The sequence below is a fragment of the Chaetura pelagica genome, unplaced genomic scaffold, assembly GCF_000747805.2.
Source record: "Chaetura pelagica isolate M959 unplaced genomic scaffold, ChaPel_1.0 scaffold112, whole genome shotgun sequence".
In the NCBI taxonomy this organism is placed as follows: Eukaryota; Metazoa; Chordata; class Aves; order Apodiformes; family Apodidae; genus Chaetura; species Chaetura pelagica.
This window is the reverse complement of record NW_009952798.1, coordinates 2,431,191-2,451,992: the sequence shown is the minus strand read 5'-3', so window position 1 is coordinate 2,451,992 and position 20,802 is coordinate 2,431,191. Positions and strand designations below refer to the sequence as shown.

The 20,802-nt window shown below is 37.6% G+C and overlaps 2 protein-coding genes across 3 annotated transcripts in view; one reads left to right on the top strand and one right to left on the bottom strand.

Annotated features, from left to right (window-relative positions):
• Positions 1-4,376: 4,376 nt before the first annotated feature.
• Positions 4,377-4,847, top strand: ATOH7 (atonal homolog 7 (Drosophila)). Its single transcript, XM_009994853.1, has one exon. The coding sequence runs from the start codon at positions 4,386-4,388 to the stop codon at positions 4,839-4,841; it is 456 nt and encodes a 151-aa protein (XP_009993155.1). The 5' UTR covers positions 4,377-4,385; the 3' UTR covers positions 4,842-4,847.
• Positions 4,848-14,987: 10,140 nt separating this feature from the next.
• MYPN (myopalladin) overlaps positions 14,988-20,802 on the bottom strand; it is a 49,535-nt gene continuing 43,720 nt past the window's right edge. For both annotated transcript variants that reach the window (XM_009994852.1, XM_009994851.1), the window contains exons 17-19: positions 20,060-20,225; positions 17,657-17,790; positions 14,988-15,206 (exon numbers count right to left, since the gene is read on the bottom strand). In XM_009994852.1, coding sequence (XP_009993154.1) covers positions 15,037-15,206; positions 17,657-17,790; positions 20,060-20,225 — 470 coding nt within the window. In that variant the 3' untranslated portion in view covers positions 14,988-15,036. The remainder of the gene's footprint in view (positions 15,207-17,656; positions 17,791-20,059; positions 20,226-20,802) is intronic.

Here is a 20,802-nt window from a genome sequence, read left to right as displayed (position 1 = left end):
AAAGAGTGTTCTGTGCAGGACCACTGGGGAAGGCCATGCTTTTTGAGCCTTACCTGAGGAAAAGCTACTTTAGAAAGACAACGTGGAGCAGAAAAGGATGACTGGCAATGAGAAGTGGGTAAATTGAGAAGAAGCAGTAGCTGAAGGGTATTATGGCAAGTAGAGCCCTAAGTGTGGCTGGGAGACTTATTTCATGAACTGTTAGAAAAGCTCATCCCAGAGAGACTTAAGAGGAAGATGAAATGTTCTAAGCACTCAGTAGAAAAGGGTGCCCACTATGAGGCTGGGAATTCCTAGGTGAAATGATTGAGAATTTATTTTACTGCTGTAGATTGCTATTCAACTGCCCCATACAAGCTAGCATTTAAATTTTCTTTCAGTTCAGGGTACAGCATTCAATTATGAGTTGTTCTATTTTCTGAATGTCTTACAGCCGTGACAGAGGAAACAATGTAAATTACCGAGGAAGCAAATACATTATTTTCTGCACACCATGGATTTCTAGCCTGTCTCATGAGCTGAGTCAAGTATTAGTAGAAATTGGGCCCTAAGGATGATCATATTTTGGTAGTTACCCACCTGCTCTTAATTAAGCAGCATAAGGTGTACCAGGGGCTCAGCTTTGCTCAATATAAACTACAGTGGTAAGAAGTTTTGATGAGGCTTTTAGAAAAGATCTACCTGAGATGAAGTAGTGAGTTCTGGCTTGAAGGAAGAGGTAAGATTCTTCCTTTGATACATTGCTTGTATATGTTATTTTTAGTACAACTGGAGAAGAGAAGGTATTGAGGTATTAGAGTTGAACCAGAAATATGCTTTCACTTCCTTTTAAAGATAGTATTTGGCCACAGTCATTCCACAAAAAAATAATTAGATTGTTTTTCATAGTAGTATAGGTGGAATATATCCAGCTAGTCTTAGTGGGTTCTGTGATAATTGCATCTGAGTTATTAACTTGGATATCTAGCAGACAATTTTCAGTGTATTTCTGTATGTGGTCATAAATTCTGAAACTGCTTGATTTCTTTAATGGATTGAAACTATCTTATTTTCCTAATATCAGTGGTGACTTAAAGATGCTAAAGTGATTTGGTTCTCTGAAAGAGAATAAATCAGATCTCTGAAAAATTATTGAAAATAAACGGGGGGGCGGGGAATAGAATTACATATGCAGTAACTGAGACAAGCTGAAATATAGAGGAAATCAAACCAGGTGAAGGAAACTTGGGAAAATTCATTGATCTCTTTTCTATTATTGACTGAGCAATAAAGCAGTTTATTTTCTAGCTTGAGATAATGCATCTTTATAGAGCTGGTGGGCTATGCAAATGAACTAAGTCAATTGGTCTGTGTAAGACCTTAAGACTTACTTTTCTTATTTCTCTTTTGTAAAATAGAAACTTAAAAAAATTATAAGTGATGAAAAACAGGCATTTTGATCTGCCCTGGAACAATTTTTAGCCTTCCCTATAAGCTATAAAATCTTTTTAGGGGTTTGTTATTAGTGCAGATGGATTTGGGCTCTTGTCCTGTGATTTGATAGTAAATCATCTAAGGTAGGGTTACAGTTTGTTCAGGAAGAGTGATAAATCACAGCTCCTCTCTTGAGATTTTATCAGTGTGTTAATCAAAGCATGATAATGGTGGTGAATCAATTAGGAAAATTACCGGCACTGCCATGTGCTATGTTACTAGGCATTAGTGGACTTAAAGTTTTTAAGAACTGTGATTTTCTTTATATTTGAATTCTTTGTTGTAATTCATACTGACAGGACATATGAAGTTAAAAACAGGAAAACTGCTGAGAAATGAAAAAATGTTATACCATATGATGTCTTAAAGGGGTGCTTTTCTTATTTCTAGCATGAGGTTAACAACACTCTTAACACTAAGAGTGATTAATTATCTGAACTGAGTAATAGCTGTCTCATGAGAATGCACAAAATTTGTTATCTTCTGAAACACTTTCATTTTATTGTGTTCTTTTATTTTACAAATCCCTTGAGAATTATTTTAAGACAAAAGGATTTAACTAACAAACTTATTTGGGCCTGAGAAGCTGTAGGACTAAAATATGCTTTAGCAATAGCATAAAGATCAGAGGTGTGGGGTTTTTTCCTACTGCACATGGAATACTTCCCATCAAGTGTCTTCAAAGGAAGAAATATCTCACAAGTCCTAATTGCTGATCCTTCTGTGAAAGGCAAATGGTTATGTGGTTTTTCTGAAAGGTACTGTTCTCAGCTCTCTCACAGAGACACAAATAGCCAGAAACTGGCATTCAGCAAGTAGCATTTCAATGTCTGGCAGTAGTTCTTTATGTCTGGGAGAGTAGGTCAATGCACACAGATAGGAATGTTGAACACTTATAATGAAACATGATGCAGTTGTACTTCTTTAAAAATTGAAGATGTTGCATACATTTTGATAATGGAATAATGGAGACTCCCTACCCCAACTATCATCTCTGTTTAGGACCATTAGGATTCAGAATATTAAGAGCAGAGCAACTGGGCGTAACAGCCTACGTCCAACATCTGTCATGCTGGAGTCCATTAGTGTTCAATTGCATCCTATTGTTTTTGGATTATTCAACCTTATTTCATTGTCATTGCTTCTTCTAGGGATTAATCAGCTGTTTACAGCTACACCAAGTTTTGGAGTCATAATGAAAACAATTGAGCTATAGTTCTAAATAAATATACAGTATTCAGTCTCTAATGAAAAAAGTTACTAACTTATGAATGCTGGTAACAATTTAATTAAGTTTGAAATCAATACAGATAATAAATAATTGTGTGGCCGATGGTTGGTTGGGTTTTTTTGTTGTTTGTGTGTATCATAAAATGATCTTATAATATTTCATTTGAAAGTTTATGTAGATAATGGTTTTAATAATACAAGTGCAGTAAAATGATGTGTTGATTATGGGGTGTGAGTATGAGTGTGGTGGCTTCTCTGTCATTACAATTTGTAGCAGAAATGATTCCTTACTGCCAGCAAACATACTTCTTTATTTCACATCCTCTGCTATTCTCTTTGCCTGTTTAGGGATGTTACTAGAAGACACTTTTTTTTTATTTATTTCACAACATACATATGTACTTTAATATGATGTTTTGAAAAGGGCAGTTTTCAGACTATTTGTATACTTAATTTTTTGTGTGTGTGTTTATGCCCAACCTGTCCAATATTTTTACAGTCTTCATTAGATAAATCCACAGCTACATTTTATAACTGTTCAAATACGTTTTAAATTATTTTAATGACAGTGGATTTTCTGACATGCAGATAAATAATCCCCATTTTTCTGAAGGTGATACTCTCTCTGCAATACTGTGTACTTTATACAATATTAAAATAGTGACTCCTCAGGGGCTTCTAATAATGTGAATCTACTTATTTTGGTATTGTATAGTGTGGAACAGCAGTATTCCCAGCCATATACCATTAAGCTAGTTCTCTGCTACATTAGAACAGTTATTCCTTCTACCTCTAATACTATCTTAGCAGAATTTCATGTGTTTTAATACACAAATACTACAATGCACAGTGGTTTTTTTTTCCTGACTTGCACCAGATTATCCATTGAAAGGATCTTTTGCTTAACTGCCCAGAGCCTTGTGAGGCCAGCCAGACACTACTCCAGATGGCAAGTTGTTAGGGCTGGACAGAATGGCTTTGGAAGTCTTCTCAACAGATGAAGGCTGAAATGTTCGGGTTTTACTGGGTTGTTTTTTTTCCCTGTGTGGTTCCCAGGGTGGGAAGGTGCGGGGATGGACGCCGAGTGCCGCCCGCCCACCTGCTGCCACCTGTTTAGCTTCTGCAGTTCCTATAAAGCCTCATGTTCTCTGTAAGACACAAGCATTGCTTGCCAGCAGGAGCCAAGAAAGGAGAGATTTGTGTTACCAAGTTATGTCTTCAGATGGCAACACTTCATCATTTCAGCATACTCTCCTAAGCTGAAGCAGACCTGCTTTCATCTGAAATGATCATTTGGAATTGATGTATTTTAATGCATTAAGAACCTTTTTGCTTTTTCTTCAGTAATACACATCTTGAGAATGGAGATTTCATTTTTTCCCATCTCTTTGAGTTTACAGGAATTAAAAGAATGAAGGCGTAAGACATTAAAAACTCTTTTATTCTTTCTTTAAACAATAAGAAGCAATTTTCAGGTATTTCCAGAAGAACCAGAAGACCTTTTATTACTATATATATTTTATTTTTTTTTAGATGCTAAGAAAAAAAACTGTCGTTGATACCTGGAAACAGATTCAAGAGGCACGCAGGCTACTCACAGGAGTGCCTTCCCTACAACTTTTTAAATACCTCATTTTTTGAAAAGCATTCTTTGGGTGTGAGAAATCGAAGCTGCATGCAATATGAAGACCTGTCAATCCAGTCCTTTGGATTCAGGCACAGAATCAGACCTTCAGTGCAGAAGTGGGCCAGGCTGCGTGGTGAAGTGCAGCTCAGAAAGGATGGAGAATGCTGCCAAGAGAAGACTGGCTGCCAATGCCAGGGAGAGGAGACGGATGCAGGGGCTGAACACGGCCTTCGACCGGTTGAGAAAGGTGGTGCCACAGTGGGGTCAGGATAAGAAGCTGTCCAAGTATGAGACCCTGCAGATGGCTTTGAGTTATATCATGGCTCTCACTAGAATACTTGCTGAAGCAGAGAGATACAGTACTGAGAGAGAATGGATTAGCCTTCAGTGTGAACACTTCCATCCCGAGAGCTACCACCATTACACAGGACAGAAGCCGGCAGCGGGCAGCGATCCCTTTGCACAGCGAATATTCACCTATCACCCTGAACACTTCCAGCTAGCTAATTAGAACTCAGTAAGACTATGCAACAGGCCAAATGTGTAATTTAATAATTAGCAAGAGTTAATCTGCTTGAATAAGGTAATACTGGCATTATAATAGCTCATCCTTGTTTGCATCTTATACTGGTTTGACAAAATAAATTTGCTTTGAGAACTTTAAATTTGTGTGGTGCTGGTGGAAAGCACACTTTTATTGTTAAATCTTTCTGACAATTGCTTCCTAGTTCATGTAGTTAACTTGACTCTTTCATTAAGTAAGTTTGAGTTTTTTCTTACTGTGATGAATCGTGACAGTATTTTCTACAGATCATGGGCCAGATTGACCCATTGTGCAACTGAATGGACTTACACCAGAAATGAACTTAATTCTCATGCTTGTATTTTTATGTCAGCTTTTGTTTTCACATAAATGGCTCCCATGGAAAAATTTTTATAATGTATTGGAGTTCTAGTCCTCAGAGAACTAACTTTCTTAAACTTTGTAAGTTTGATGTATGGGTCCTAAGGTTGTACAGATTTGCTTTAATCCAAAATATGGTGTGTCTTGTATGCTCGAAAAAGAGCTAGGTTCAGGTAATGGATGGAATTATTTTGTTTTCAGTGGCTGTAAAAGCACATGTGATTATGTACCAGCAGTGAGAATGGTCACATGAAAATAATCTTCTAGATTTTTGTAGGCTTTAAATGTTTGGATTTTTTTTTATTATTTTAAAATTTTACATTACCTGGAAACAGCAACAGATTTCATAAATAATAGAGAAAGTGTTTCCTATTGTATGTCCTCACCAACTACCTGAAATTCCTACTCTACGAGTTATTTGCTAATGACTGAGGCTTTTCTGCCCCAAGTGTTACGCTATTTTCATCAGAGTCTTGGCAGTTTAAGGAGCAGAAGAATCAACTAGCAAATGACACTTGTATCTCAGAGTAAGAAGTGTGTTTTCTGTACAGGCTAAAAAGCAGCCTTTAAAGATAAGAGTTTGATAAAAAGGTGTAGAGCATTCTTGCAGAGCAGCTGAGTTTGTTTTAGCTCTGGTGATGCCCCGAATTGCCTTTTGTTTGCTTGCTGCTTTTGCTTGTGGAGCATAGAGGGATCTGGGTTTAAAAGGCAAAAGAGGAAAGGAGGTTGGGAAAGTAAAAAAATGAGTAGGAGCAGGACAGCTGGAGAAGCAGATGTGTTGGTAGCAGCCTGTAGAGTCTACAAAACTTTGACTGCTGGTGCCTGTTGTGGCAGCAGGCTATGAAGCTGAAGGGTACTTCTGCTGGTGCCTGTTTCCAGAAACAAGCTCTTGCTAGTCTTAGCCATGAGGGAGAAGGAGAAAAGGAGCTGCTGTCCCAGAACAGCTGTTGGTGGATTTCCAGCAGGGAAGGCTGGCAGGTTCCCTGCTGGCTGCTGCCATATCTTATCTTTTAGAATTTGTTCAAATGACAAACGAAGAGCTTTGATAGGAGTTATTTTCAACAATTAAGCTGCGTTCTGTGAAAAACAAAAGCATCTGCAGGAACCAAGCCCTGTTTTGGAGGAGAAGGGCTCTGCTGCAGGAACAGTTACATGCAAAGACCTGACCTTATTGTCTGTCTTCTCAGAACCTTTATTGATGTTTTGCCCCTGGTGACCATTGTACAGACTAGTATAATTCCCAAGGCAGGAGGTGAACTGTTCCTGGGGTGAAAGCTGCTGTGACAGACTTTCAGGCTAGGTGAAACACATCCAGGAGAGGCACTGTGTTCTGACCAACTCCCTCCTTGAAATGTTTGCCTTCAGTGTTGGGGGGTTTTTTTGTGTTTTTTTTTTTTTTTTTTTTGGTTAATGTATATTTTAGCCTCTCTAAAGGTAAGGGATAGGGCCCATTATTAAAATGCAAGCGTTTGCTTCTTTTCAATTGCTTTAGATCTTTTTTTGGCGGACAGCAAGTGAATTCAGCATTCTGGGAACATAAAGTCATGTCACCAATTTATTTGCAGAAGTTTATATAAAGATGATAGAACTAATTGTTGTCCATCATATTCCTGAGTCAATACTGTTTGAATATCACGCATCATGAAGTAACAAGATTATGCATGCAATAACAATCAAGACAATCCTTATATAGTTAAATTATGTTCCATTTTAGACTAATTGATTAGCTCTAAACTTTAGGCAGACATGGTCTCACCTGCCCTGCTAGCAACCTTGTGGGTTTTCTATCCTGAAACAGGAATATGGTGCAAATAAATTGTGCGACAATATGACGTGGAAAACTTGGCTTCCTGGAAACAAGCCTTCTAAACCTGAGGTGGGAAGGGTAATACAATAGAGCAGTATAAATGCAGACTAGCATGCAAGAGCAGTACTGATGTGTTTTTGCACTGCTGACACAGTTTGATTTTGTGGGACATCATTACAGTTTTTATATCATTCCTGTAAAGGTTCTTAACACACGTTTCTCTTCTGGTTTTGTTTCTTCCATGCAGCATTGTAATTTAGCATCTACTGCATGTGGGTGGGTATGCAGTGATTGGTTAAATTGATAGTAAGCTCTACTTAAAGAGGAACAAACAACGTAAAACATAAAATATGCAACCAAAATTATTAAGAATTGAAACTGAAGTCCTAAAAAGCACTTCAGTGCATTAGATAGCTTGTAAATTCCTTATAGAATCAGGTCACTGCATCAGTCTCTGCTGTTGAACAATGTAATAAGATTATAATCCCCATTCTTTTAAAATTGGTTGGGCTAGTAGGAGGTGAATGTTTTCTTTGTCTCTTTATCTGTTGATAATAATAATATTACTAGGTGAAAAATTGTGATTTTATATAGCAGTAGTATTTGTGATTCTTGGGAGGGTACAGTGTTGAGCTGGAACTTGGGGGTTCCAATTTACTACAGAAATTAAAGCAGCAGAGTAAGTGTGTAGACAGCTGTCTGTCTATTGATGAACTGTCAAGGCTTTTTGGTGAGTGAATTGTGTCAAGGAAGACATTTAATCATTAAAAATTCTTTCTGAAGGCAGACTGAAAAGCAGATGCTCTACATGCTGGTTTGGATGTCTCAAACTCAACAACTATTCAGGAATGTATTGGTTTCTTTTAATATATTTCCTTTACAAATACTTTGTGAAATGTAAACCTGACCATGTAACTTGAGTTTAATTATTGCTCCCAAATACTTCTTTCCCACTGGCTGTTTGATGTTTGTCAGGTAATGGCTGTGACCCTTCTTCTGTGCTGGACTTCACTGGCATTTGAAGCCCCCTCCCCTTAAATAATTGCTTCCAGTGAGCCTCCAAATGAAGCAAAAGCTTAGCTGCTCAGAGCATGTTGTGTTCTTGTTGAGTTTTGTCAGCTCATGAATTTTAGTCTCACTGAACAACACTGCAAACCTGAAATACTTCTATTTGTAGTATCAGTACCTTGTAATTCTACAACCACATTATTGTGAAAACATGGGAATGAGAAATGCTTCCTTAATTAAATATTTGCTCCATGCTACACACACATGCATGTTTTACTGTTGAAATTCAGTGTGAAATACTACTGAACTCTTTGTGGCAAAATAACCTTTATTCTTCTAAAACTTTCAGACTGCAGGCTTTTCTGTTTGAAGTAGCTGTAGATACTCTGCTTCTATGACTCTTTGAGTCATATCACCCCATTTTGAGAAGGTGACCAGAATGACTTTTGAACTGGGAACTGGAGTGACATTTTTAACTGCAGTGACTTTTCAGCAGCTGAAAGCAGAACTAGGGTAGCACAGTCCCAAACTGTTAGCAACAAAAAGTCAGTGGGTTTCTTCCTTTTAAGTATTGAGGTCATCAGTGGATATGTAGTAGCTTGTCTTGCAACCTTAATTCATCCTAATTTGTTAGGGTTCCACTTTCCATCTCAGCATTTATAAGGTTTTATTTAGGCATTTATTTAGGGCACAGTCCATGCCGTACCATATGCACATACAGGGCAAAGCTCAGTTCTTGTGGAAGTCCCTGCTGGGATGTGATTCCCTAGGCACAAATTTAAACATACATGATTTCCAGTCTAAATGTTAGTTGAGAATTCAAGCTTTTGCCTTAAGATGGTTACATTTGCACTTAGGTTTCCAGCAATTTGAGCTAAGCAGTGTGGATGCAGTTGTCTGTAATTTAGGAGTGACATTGATCTAGATTTTTAACCTTTACGCAACAGCTTCTTTTTGCTCTAAATAAGTTCAACTGTTCTATGTCTACACAATACCCAGGGATGAAACAAGTGCACTGTGAATAAAGAAATGTTTATTCTTTGAAGAAGCAGTCCAGTGTTTCTTCTACACAGATACCTTGTAACAAACATTGATTTCAGCTTGTACTTGGGCACTTTTAAAAAAATCCTTTGTTTTCAGCTTTAATTACATTTCAAGAAAACATGGCTTTAAAAAACCCAAAGCAACCAAATATATTTAGGTGTATTTTCTACCAAAGAGTACATTTGAATGTTTTCTACTATTAATTTTTTTCTAATGTGTAGTTCAGTTTTCATGTGTACAGAAATCAGCATGCAAAGTACAACTTATACAGAATTTGCTTAAAATGCTACATATATAAATCCAAGGAATAAGTTCACTTTTAAATGACTTCATGAAGCCTGGGGTGCATGATTGTTTTGTGGGTTTTTTAAAAATTTCAGAATATCTTCAGTATTTTTCTGTTTCTTTCAAAAACTGTGTTGCCTGGTACTAATGGATTGTGTGATCCTAAAGGATGGTTGTTTTCTGGAGAGATATACATGGAGAACTCCATTCAAATTCACAGCACATGGCCCAATATTTATTTGTATTATGGAATAAATGGTTCTTTGTATCTATAGTGGACTTGAAGTATAAAGGCATTAATAAAAGCTGCATGTGTTACTGAGGGGAAATTATAAAATGCGTAGGGGCTTATGGAGCTGTAGCTGAGCTAAAATAGTGTTGAGAACATTGTCTCTGAGCTACCAGGCACAGAAGTACAGAGAAATCAAGCCAGGTAGGAATGGAGAAACTGTTCCATGGCAAAGCAAAAGCAGTACCAGCAAATGCAATGGAACATATCCTTTTTACCCCCTGTTCTTTTCTGTATCTGAGCTGTAAGATCCAGCTTCCTTTAGCTGTTGGGTTTGCATCTGCTGCTTGCTTAAGATTAATTTCATAGTCTGCTAATGGACCCTTATACAAAGAATTAGCTAAAAGATTCAAGTTGAAGACATATATAGGGAAGAGTGAAATTCAGTGGTTTGTGTGTTTGGTTGAGCCTCATTCAATTTTCACTGTTCAGGTGTTGCATACAGAGCCAAGGGTTGAAAAAACAAGTTCTCTGTAGCAGGTCTTCAGTGCCCTAGTGCACAGGGAGGCTCCCAGGAGTGTTTCTCCAGACCTGGTGAACAGGTGTGGTGGGAGATGTGCATGCTAGGCCATCAGTGGAGTAGGCAGATCCTGCATGAATTTTTGAGACACAATGGAGGTTCAGCTATGAGAGGCTATAGGTGGAAGTCTATGCTCAAGCATGGGCTTTGGAGACTAATTCTCCAAGACATGTAGAATTTGGCAAATCTATTAACCCTTACAAGATGCAAATTGACGTAAGGACTCCTTGGCTTCTGCTCTGATACTCCTGAGGAAACTTTTTCTTTCAAACTTTGATGAAGGGGCTGAGGTTATCAGAAAGTATAATTTAAAACAAAAACAAATTTATATTAAGAATTGTTTAAAAAAGCAACACCTGCATTTCACAACTACCAGCCAGAAGCATGGCTTGTATGTAGCTTGACAGTATTTTATGATTTTCTTCTAAATGATATAAGGTTTGAACCATTAAGGAGCTGGGACAGCAAAGGTCTAAGGAAACCTTATGGTCTTGTTGCAGACTTTCACAGTTACTTGAAGGACACACTCTGGTATGCAACTCTGAAACATTTATTTAAGTTTAGGTGAGACAAAGGGAAATACATTATTGAACAAGCAAGTATTTTTTTTTTCCTTTCATACGGTCTTAAAATATTTTTTAAAACTGACATGAACATGTTTCTTCCCAGTGAAAATGACTTTGGATCAAAAACTAAAAAATACCAACTTTAATAAAGATAAAAATTATAAAACAGAATTTTAAGGCTCAGAGTGAACGTCTTTATATTGGAAATAGTAAGGCAATTCACAATGAATCACTTCTCCAGTATTTCACTGTTAAAATATTTAATTAGATCTTGCTAATCATTTTGTGTGAAGACATTTTCCAGAAACTAATGCTTTTAAATCTGATAGCATTAAGAACACAGTTCTTAAAGGAATTTTTATTCCAGATTCCAGTAAACAGCTGGATTGGCAATTGTTTACATATTAAGATAAAGACTGCTCTCCTTACATTAGCAGATATGAGGCATTCAGAAGGAGGCTCCACCTTCCATATGGAAGCAGAGGAACTCAATCCAGCTGTTTTAAGGCAATAAGTCCAGCAGTGACAATGTGAACTTCTATGTGATGCTCTTTGCATCACATAGATGGGGTTTACGTCAAGTTGGACAAAAATTTTAAAGCAAAACTCATACTTTTGCTTCTCAGAATCACAATACAAAAGTTATTTCTGCTCTTTGAAGTGCACTCTGCTGCTTATTAAACTCAATCCAGCTGTTTTAAGGCAATAAGTCCAGCAGTGACAATGTGAACTTCTATGTGATGCTCTTTGCATCACATAGATGGGGTTTACGTCAAGTTGGACAAAAATTTTAAAGCAAAACTCATACTTTTGCTTCTCAGAATCACAATACAAAAGTTGTTATTTCTGCTCTTTGAAGTGCACTCTGCCTCTGTTTAATAGTATACAAAACCAGAACTAGAAGGAATCAGGAAACTAGGTAAACCCATGGGATTCTGAATCAGAAAACACTGAGAAGTTACAAAACTGAACATTTCTGTATCTCACTGATGCAGTGTTATGCTCCACATTGTGGTGATTTAATGGACTTGTGGAAGATAATAGTAACCACTGACCTCAGTGAAAGGTCTAATGTTGGGTTTTATTGTGGTAGTAGCCTGCCCTGAATAAGAGAATGAAATACCATGTTAGTGTGAAGTCAAATTGGTTATTCAATTAAACAAAAACAATGAAGAGCCAGGCTGTTCAGGAAGGGAGCACAGTTGCAGTCTCTGGTGCATCTTGACACAGTATGATTATATAGTGCCACCCTCCACAGGACGTGAGCTCCAAGAGCATCACACATTTTGTGACAGCTCAGTGTTGTCTCAGCTGCTTACACAAGCCTTTGACCCTTGGCTGTTCCATCAGTTAATAACACAAACACCATTTTTCTGTCTTTTTCTAGCAGGTTTTCTTGGTGATGAGCATATCAGCACTACTAACAACATTTACTTCCATTCACATAAGTTTCCTGTACTTACTTTATGGGCTCAGTGTATGCAGAGGAGAAATGTCCTGTAACAGTTACTGAGCAAAATTAAATGACTACAGACCATTTAGGATCAGATTCTGATTTTGTTTGTATCACAGGCACTGAAAGTAAGTGAAATGAAGGTAAAGTTTTGACTCTTTTTCTAGCAAGTACTTTTGAGGAGAGAATGTTATAGTTCAGCTGACAAATTTTCATCATCCACTCTCTGTAGCTTGCCTCTCAGTGTGACTTCTTGGGAACTCTTCTTGAATGATTAAGGATTAATCCATTGTACACAGGGTTTTGGGAAAAGTCTTTCAGCAGTAGCTTCTTGTCCTCCCATTTTCAAAGAACAGAATGTACTTTATTAAAAAAGCAGTGTTCAAAAAAGGGGTAGACATGGTGTTTCATAAGATGGTTTCGTGATTACGGGTTGTAGGGGGGATGATTGGACTTGATGAGATTGAAGGTCATTTCCAACCTTGACGAGTCCATGATTCTATGATTGGGTTGTTTACTCCTCAGCTTGTCAGTTCAGGTTATAATAATGTGAGTTTGGAGATGTTCCACTGAAATCATGGAGAAAAGGTTGAAGATGGATGGTTTGCATATTTCCTCTGTGTACTTTGTATTTTAATTTGTACAGAGTTTCTGGGTGTGTTGTTTGATGGTGTAAAATGTGAGAAGCACTACTATTGTCTTTTCCCAAGAGTAGTTACTAATATGGGAAACTTTAAATTTTAGGTTGCCAAATCCAACTTAGTCTAGACCTAGTTTTGGAATCCCTAAGACATCCTAAAAAACAATGAAGATAAGAGGAGCAGTAGGTTCTGTATCCTGGAAAATCAGACCCACAATATGTCTGAAGTTGGGCACCCCATAACTGAAGTCACTCAAATCAGTGTCACTTTTAATAGCTAGTAGTTTTATTTTGTTTGCATGGGAGGAGGTACAACATGGGCAACATCTGGGATTTCTGCTTTCCCACTGAAGTACCTGCACCTTCTTTAGTCTCTCAGGATAAGAGCGTATTTTATCTTCCTGCTCTGTTCAGTCCCGGGTGAATTGCCTGAGATTTCTAACAAAAAGCATGGATGTTATAATGGTGGTTTGGTTTTATGATCTTCACTCAGATGGGACGTGGAATAACAGCAGAAATTCACTTCCTCTAAATCCTTAGAGAACCAACATTTAGAGTCAACATGATTGTATTGGTAGGAAACCCAAAGAAAGGCTCTTTCTCAGTCTCTGGTTAGATCCAGTATCCTTTTACTCTTACAATAACTCCTTGTTTTTTTCTTTCCATGTGTCATTTTTTTAAGTTACATTTTTAACTCTGAAAAAAAATCTAAATAAGGTAAAAAATTAAAGTATCTCTTAATTTTTCTTTTGATCTCTGTGACTTTGATCAGGACTTCGTTCGTGTTCACCAGCCATGTTAAAAGCAGTAAGAACTGCTTGAAAACAATGTCCAAAGAAGAGAGACAGAAATAATTTAAAGATGCAGAAATTCATATTAGATGTTCACAGATTCTAAGTGCTGGGAGGTGTTAATACAGCTGTATGGATGGTAAATGTATTTAAATCAATAATTAAGTGTTGTCACTTAACACCTTCTGTTGCACTTCCATTAAATTGCCTTATTTATTACTATTATGAATTACAGTAGGTTTTTTAGCTCTTTGCACCAAAGTGTTGTTAACTTCATAACTTTTGTACAGAAATGTTCTCTGTCTTTATAGTAGATACCAGAGTTGTGATTATTTCCTGATTGATGGTGAAAATTGAAGTTCTACCAGATGATCATTCCTTTTCAGTTAGTAAGAAAATGAGTTAGGTGGTAGATACACTTTTAGTCATGTTAAAAATTAGGAAGAAGAGACTTGATGCTTAAAAATGGTGAAGCTACAAGCTTGATGTGATCTGTGTTTAAAAGCAGATTGTCACTATCACTGTAAAGAAAAAATACAAAGCAGATCTGGAAAAGAGTTTCAGCTATGAGCTCTAGAGAACATGCTTCAGACAACAGGAATGTTGGTTTCCTGTGTTGATGTCCTATGCAAGTGCCCTGTACCTTACTTAATGAATCCTTACACCACGAGTACACAGTTCATGGAGAACACACACACACAGATATAAATATAGAGGTTATGCAGCTGCACCTAAATGACACAATTTGTTTATCTAGTCTTTAGTTCAAAAGTTCTAAGATTATCTGATGTAATAATATATAAAAATGAGTTACATCTTTTCCCTTTAGCTTGTGCTTTGTGATTATCTGGCATATTTGTTTGTTGTTTTTTTTAAAAATTACATTCAAAGTCATGTTGTTTACCCTCATTCAGGATTGTTGCTATTGTGAAGTCAGTGTTTTCGCTGGCAGTATTCCAGCTAAACATCCTCAACCCTTACCATGGCTTGCTACAGTACAGTAACTTTAGTTCAAGCAGTGAAAGTGGTATTGGCTTTCAAGTGCTGAAAACTGTTTACTGTGTAATTCTTAGCAAACTACACAGTACTGAATTTATTGCACAACACTCCATACCACAAAATAATACTTGCAACATTGCAGCAGCAGCACACTTAATTACAAATGAGTTGCTTGTAAACCTTGAGCATCTTGATTTGTACCTCTTTTTTTTTCCCTTTTTTTTTTCCTTTCCCTTTTATTTTTTCACCTTTTTTTTTTTTTTCACTTTTTTTTTTTTTTTCCTTTCCCTTTTTTTTTTTCTCCTTTTTTTTTTTTTTCCCTTTTTTTTTTTTTTTTTTTTTTTCTCCCTGCAGTTCTAGTATCTCTGCAGGTGTGACTGGAACAGCTGTTTGCTTTTTTTCAAAGTTCTTCACTCTCCACCACCTTTTGGGTTGGGGGTGAAAACAGCATCGAACTTTCGGTAGTTGGGAAGGCAGAAAAAATATCGAGTCCTTGGCCGGTGAGGTTTGCGTATCGGCTGCCCCCAGGTCGAAGCTTTATTGGCTGTGGAATCTGACGGTGCCACTGAGCTGAAGCAAAACAGAACAGGCTGTATCAACCTCTAGTGGAGATAGCAATGAGCCAGCAGAAACCCATGCACACAAGGAAAAGTTGCTTCCAACATTCTTGTGAAGAGCACAGCACTGCTCTTCCCTGTTTTAGGGTCTGTTCCTTCTAATATTCTGATCTAAGAAGTTTATGTGTTGAGAAGTTTTATTGAAGTCTATAGATGAAATTCCATCCCTGTTCAATTCAATGGCAACATTTACATGGATTTCACTGAGTCCAAGGTTTAATCATTTAATCTTTGGTCTCTTGTCCAAAGCTCTTGCAATCAAAACTAAAAACATACCATAGCATGAACAGAGCATGGACTGGCTGTGATTCTGTTCTACTCCATCCTCTGTGGGACTTTTCTTCCTCTTATTCTTTTGGTGGTATTTAATTTCAGAGTAACAATACAGGGAATTCTTTTAAAGAGGTGCTTGCAATTTTTATTTCCCTTTACTATTTGCAACTAACAACCTATGTTTTCTACATTTTTTTAAAGATACTGAAATAAAATCCAAAGAGACATATTCAGTAATTTAATAGTAACATTCAACATGTTCCTATATGAACGAATACCGTTACAATTTTGTAGGAATATTTAGTTCTTATATAATACTTAACAGTTTTCATTATTAAAACACTTCAGAAAGGGGAAATGGATGTTATCTTTGCTGGTATTCATTTAAACAAAACCTCCAGTTCTGCACCCAAACTTGCTGCAATCTACGTGTTAAGCATGGATTGGAAATGTTAATTATCCTTCCATGCTGAATTTTGACCCTATCTGAAAATATTTGAAAAAGAGTCTTCTTTTTTTCTTGCAGCCCCCCACTTATTTCCACTTGAATACTCGTTACTTACTGTAATATCAGACCACACTTTTGATCTCCCAACCCCCCTCCATTCAAAATAGCACAAAGAAAAACAATTTCTGACACTGTCTTTGGTGTACAAAACTTGCAGAATTATTAGAAAAATTGGGTGGAATCAGGAAGCATTTCCTATTTTCCGTCTTTTTCCTGTTTGTACCTTGAATCCTTTGCATGAAAATTTAATTTATATCTTGCAACGTTTAGATATCGGTATGTTTTTTTTTTCATTTGATGTGACCTGTTTTGAATCAAGACTCGCCCTCCCTCTCTTGAACATCACATTGCTATTGTCTGTATCGCCACAAGGTGGAGGAAACGACGCAGAGCCACTGGTGACTTGCGGTTGTCCCTGATCATGAAGCGTTTGTTGGTTTTGGTTTTGTTTTAATGAGAAATACAGGGTTGAAAATTGAGGGTGGTTTGTTTTTTTCTTGCAGCCCCCCACTTATTTCCACTTGAATACTCGTTACTTACTGTAATATCAGACCACACTTTTGATCTCCCAACCCCCCTCCATTCAAAATAGCACAAAGAAAAACAATTTCTGACACTGTCTTTGGTGTACAAAACTTGCAGAATTATTAGAAAAATTGGGTGGAATCAGGAAGCATTTCCTATTTTCCGTCTTTTTCCTGTTTGTACCTTGAATCCTTTGCATGAAAATTTAATTTATATCTTGCAACGTTTAGATATCGGTATGTTTTTTTTTTCATTTGATGTGACCTGTTTTGAATCAAGACTCGCCCTCCCTCTCTTGAACATCACATTGCTATTGTCTGTATCGCCACAAGGTGGAGGAAACGACGCAGAGGCACTGGTGACTTGCGGTTGTCCCTGATCATGAAGCGTTTGTTGGTTTTGGTTTTGTTTTAATGAGAAATACAGGGTTGAAAATTGAGGGTGGTTTGTTTTTTTTTTTTGCTTTGAGGGCATGACCATAATCCAATAGTTTGTGGTTTATGTTTTGTTATGCTGCTTGAGTGATCGAAGTACTCTCTTGCTATAGATTAATTGTCTTAATGACAACATCTTGCATAGATACAGAATAATTAAATGATGTGCTTGAACTGGACTGGACCCTTCCGAGTCCTGGACAAACAAATTAGATACAAACTAGCCTCCATTAATTAGGCATAGTTTGCATTATGGATGCTCCATAGAAGTCTACTTTCTTGTGTGCAATTTATTCTTCCATCTCAGGTCAGGACTGTAACACAGGCACATGTCAGAGGGCAGAGAGTCAAGGTTCAACTTGAATCCATGATTATGATATGCTTATGTGTCTAGGGAATTTGGAAGGTGGAAAATGGGAGTAGGGAATACTGTGCAGAACTTGTTCTCTGTTTTTTTTCTCTTTACCAACCTTTAAACTGATGCGGGGGAGCTAATTTGGGCATTGAGCTGTATCATTATACCTCCTGGTGGCCACATGAAGCTGTGACACTGATTTCTAATCCACATCAAAACCAGCAATTTATGGACTAAGAACTAGGTGAGGGCTGGGACCAGGCAAAGAAAATCAATTCTGCTTTGTTTATTTCCTAGGCAATACCTACCATAGATGTCAAGTCTGGCAGTACAAGACACAATACCAGCTTCATTTTTTGCAGACAAAGTGTACCAGCCAGCATCTGTTTTCTTGGCAGGTTGAATCAGGAGGCAGACATACCCTGTTGTATCTTGATGCATGCTGAGAAAACAAGTGTTTTGGAATTAGTATTTCTCTAGAGTGTATCAACTTGGAGATTTTACAATATGTACATTAAATATGAAATAGATAAGTTGTAAATTAAATTATTGAAGAGGTAGCAGTCCAAGATGCTTGTAGTCAATAGATTTGCTTTCAGTGTGGCCTCATTCAATAATCACAGTAGCTAACATCTGTTCTTGCTCCTCTGAGCTCTGGAAATCCATGGTGTGACAGTGTGAGCTGAATTGTTACTCTGTGTATGTTAATATTGGAATTGTTGTTTGAATTCCAGTGAGCAAAACCGGTGCAAAGCTGCTGCACAGTAACGTTGTAATGTTTCCTAGTTCAGAAACTGGAACAGTAGCATGAAAAAAATACAAAGAGCATTTATACAAAGTTCTGATATTTTTCACAGCAGTAGCCAGGGTGAGTCAGAAACTTTCTTATGGTACCCGTTTCCATGAGGAAAACTTCTTCCAAGTGGCAGAACCTTAACAATCTGTTTGGCCAACCCATCCAGTCCTCTACCTTTGCTCTTAAGCGATCCAAGACTTGTGGCTGCAACTCCCAGGAGAAACTATTCAGTGCTATATTGGAGAGCTGAGGCTTCTCTGCTCTCTAGGCTGTGTTTAGTCCTTTTTATCAACCCAAATGTTTCCCTCATTATTAAGGGAGAGGTGGGAGATGAGCCCATCAGAATACCTGAAGTTGTAGGGAGTTCTGAAATTTCAGATTTTTGTTTCTTTATGAACTGGAATGAAGCATCAAACCTCAGAATTTCAGGTCAAGAGGATATTAACTTCAGGTCAGGAGGGTATTTTGTGCTTCCCATAGCTCTAACAAAAAAAGGGAACATTAACTTTTTGCTTCCTGAACTACATCATTTACCTTATGGGTGGAGTAGTGCAACAGTGGTAGCATAGATGCTCATGGATGGCCAAGTCATGATACAAAAAAGGTCTCTTGGCTTCAGGCAGAAAAATAATAGTGAGGCAAGACAGGGTCAAACAGGGCAAACAAGGACAAGCTGCCCATCACTCTTGTGGATCTGTGCTGAACCACTGGAGCCCTGGGGTGCAGGCAGCCTGGTTGTGGCTGGCTGAAATAGCAGAAGTGTTACAAGACTGATGTTAGTTCCTGGCCTTGTGAGGTGTGGGAGGTTTCCCTTAGTCATTTCTCTGCTGAGCTGAAGCAAAAACTTTTTTTAAGCTTCTGTGAAACAGCTGGAAATGAGGCATTGAAGGACAGTTGTTCATTTTATATTAACTACAATGCTTGCATGTTTATAACCATATGACAGTACCAGTACTTGAAATAAATTCTTGAGCAATCTGCCTAGAGGCAGAGGAATAAAACTACAGGCTGTCAAAGATGAGAGTCAGGTGGGCTTTTTGGAGAGAAACAGCAGTCTCTTAGCAGGGACAGGGACTACTGGAAGATTCTGTCAAGTAAGCTTTCCCTCAGGCTAGGTGAGCATTCCTGACAAGTGCTGCTGTGGAGCCAGGTGTCTTTACAGATAGCCTGCAACCTGTGCATGTGGACGTGTAATACTTCTTGAAGTTGATCTTAGAGATCTAATGACTGCATCAAATCATTGAAGCCAAGTGGAAAAAAAAAATCAAAATAAAATTTATGCTGAAGTAGAAAACCTTAAATGAAAGCAAACAATTTCTCATTAATTACAGCCAGGCACGTTATTTCATCAGCTTGCCTTTTGCAAAACCTAAAAAATAGTGATGTGTATAGAATAGAGCTGAACCCAAACATTATTGTGTTTTGTAAGCATGGATCAAAGTCTTTGCCCATGTGTTCATGGCCAAACAATTACCAGACTCTGTATCTGATATGCTAAACTCCCTATTATCCTGTGCCCTGGGGCATTTGAAACTGTGTTCTAACTGTCCTGAGTTCAAATTAATCCACAGCTAGAACTAAGCTGAGGAAAAAAATAGAATAAGATGCTAAAATGCATTGAAAGAGCATATCATAGTAGCTTTGCTAAGAAGATGCATCTGCTGTTATCAGGCCTGTGGCTTTGAAAAGGTCTATCACCACTCTCTGAAGCAGTGGCATATTATGCTCTTCCCTTTTTTCTGAACCAAGGAATTAGCTGTTGTTCACCTCACAGTGGAGCCAGCTTTTTAAAACTTGATCTAGGTGAGAGAAGTTGTTTTAAGGAGAACATCACCTGGACTTGTCACACAGGTTTTCATGGAAACAATTGTTCCAGCCAGAAGAAACCCCAGGCATGGGCACGCTGGTACAGTACCTCATCCTCTCTCTGTTTGATGGGATGGTCTCATTATCCTTCTTCCAGTAAAATACAGGGGGTGGCATTCCCACAACTCTGCACTCTAATCTGACAGGGTACCCTTCAGGAACACCACAGTTCTGAAGCTTCTCCAAAAACATGGGGGCTTTTTTTACTTCCTTTGCTGGAAAAAAAAAGATAAAAAGAATTATTAAATAACAAATATTTTCTTTTCCATTTCTCTTTGAACAGTATGGAAGAATATGACCAAAAATTATTCTTGTGATATCAAAGACGGTTGTGAATTTTTAATGGGATATTAGAAGGAAAGTGAAATGCTGTGACATAGCCCCTGTAAGGGAACATGAAGAAAATAATAGGTAGAACTGATGTTCAGAAAATAATGTGTGCTTATCTAAGGGGTCTAAACATACTACCGTTGTAAGAAATTAATGCCAGATCTACTAATTTCAGTATCTATCATCTTGTAAGTCTCTATTAAAGAACAGGATTCAGATTTGTATTTTTCTGTTTAAAAAACAGACTGAAATCTAAGGGACCTCAATGTATCTTATGAATTCAAATCCTAAGCATTTTCTGGGAGAAAATGAAGAATGTTATTTTGCCAAGACAAGAGAGGCAAAATGATGATGAGACAGAATTCTTACAGGCCTCTGTTAATAACAGCAGTGCACTGGTCCACTGAGGTCCTTCTCCCTCCATCAGTTGAGTTTTGTAGTTGTTTGATGCTTCTCCTATCA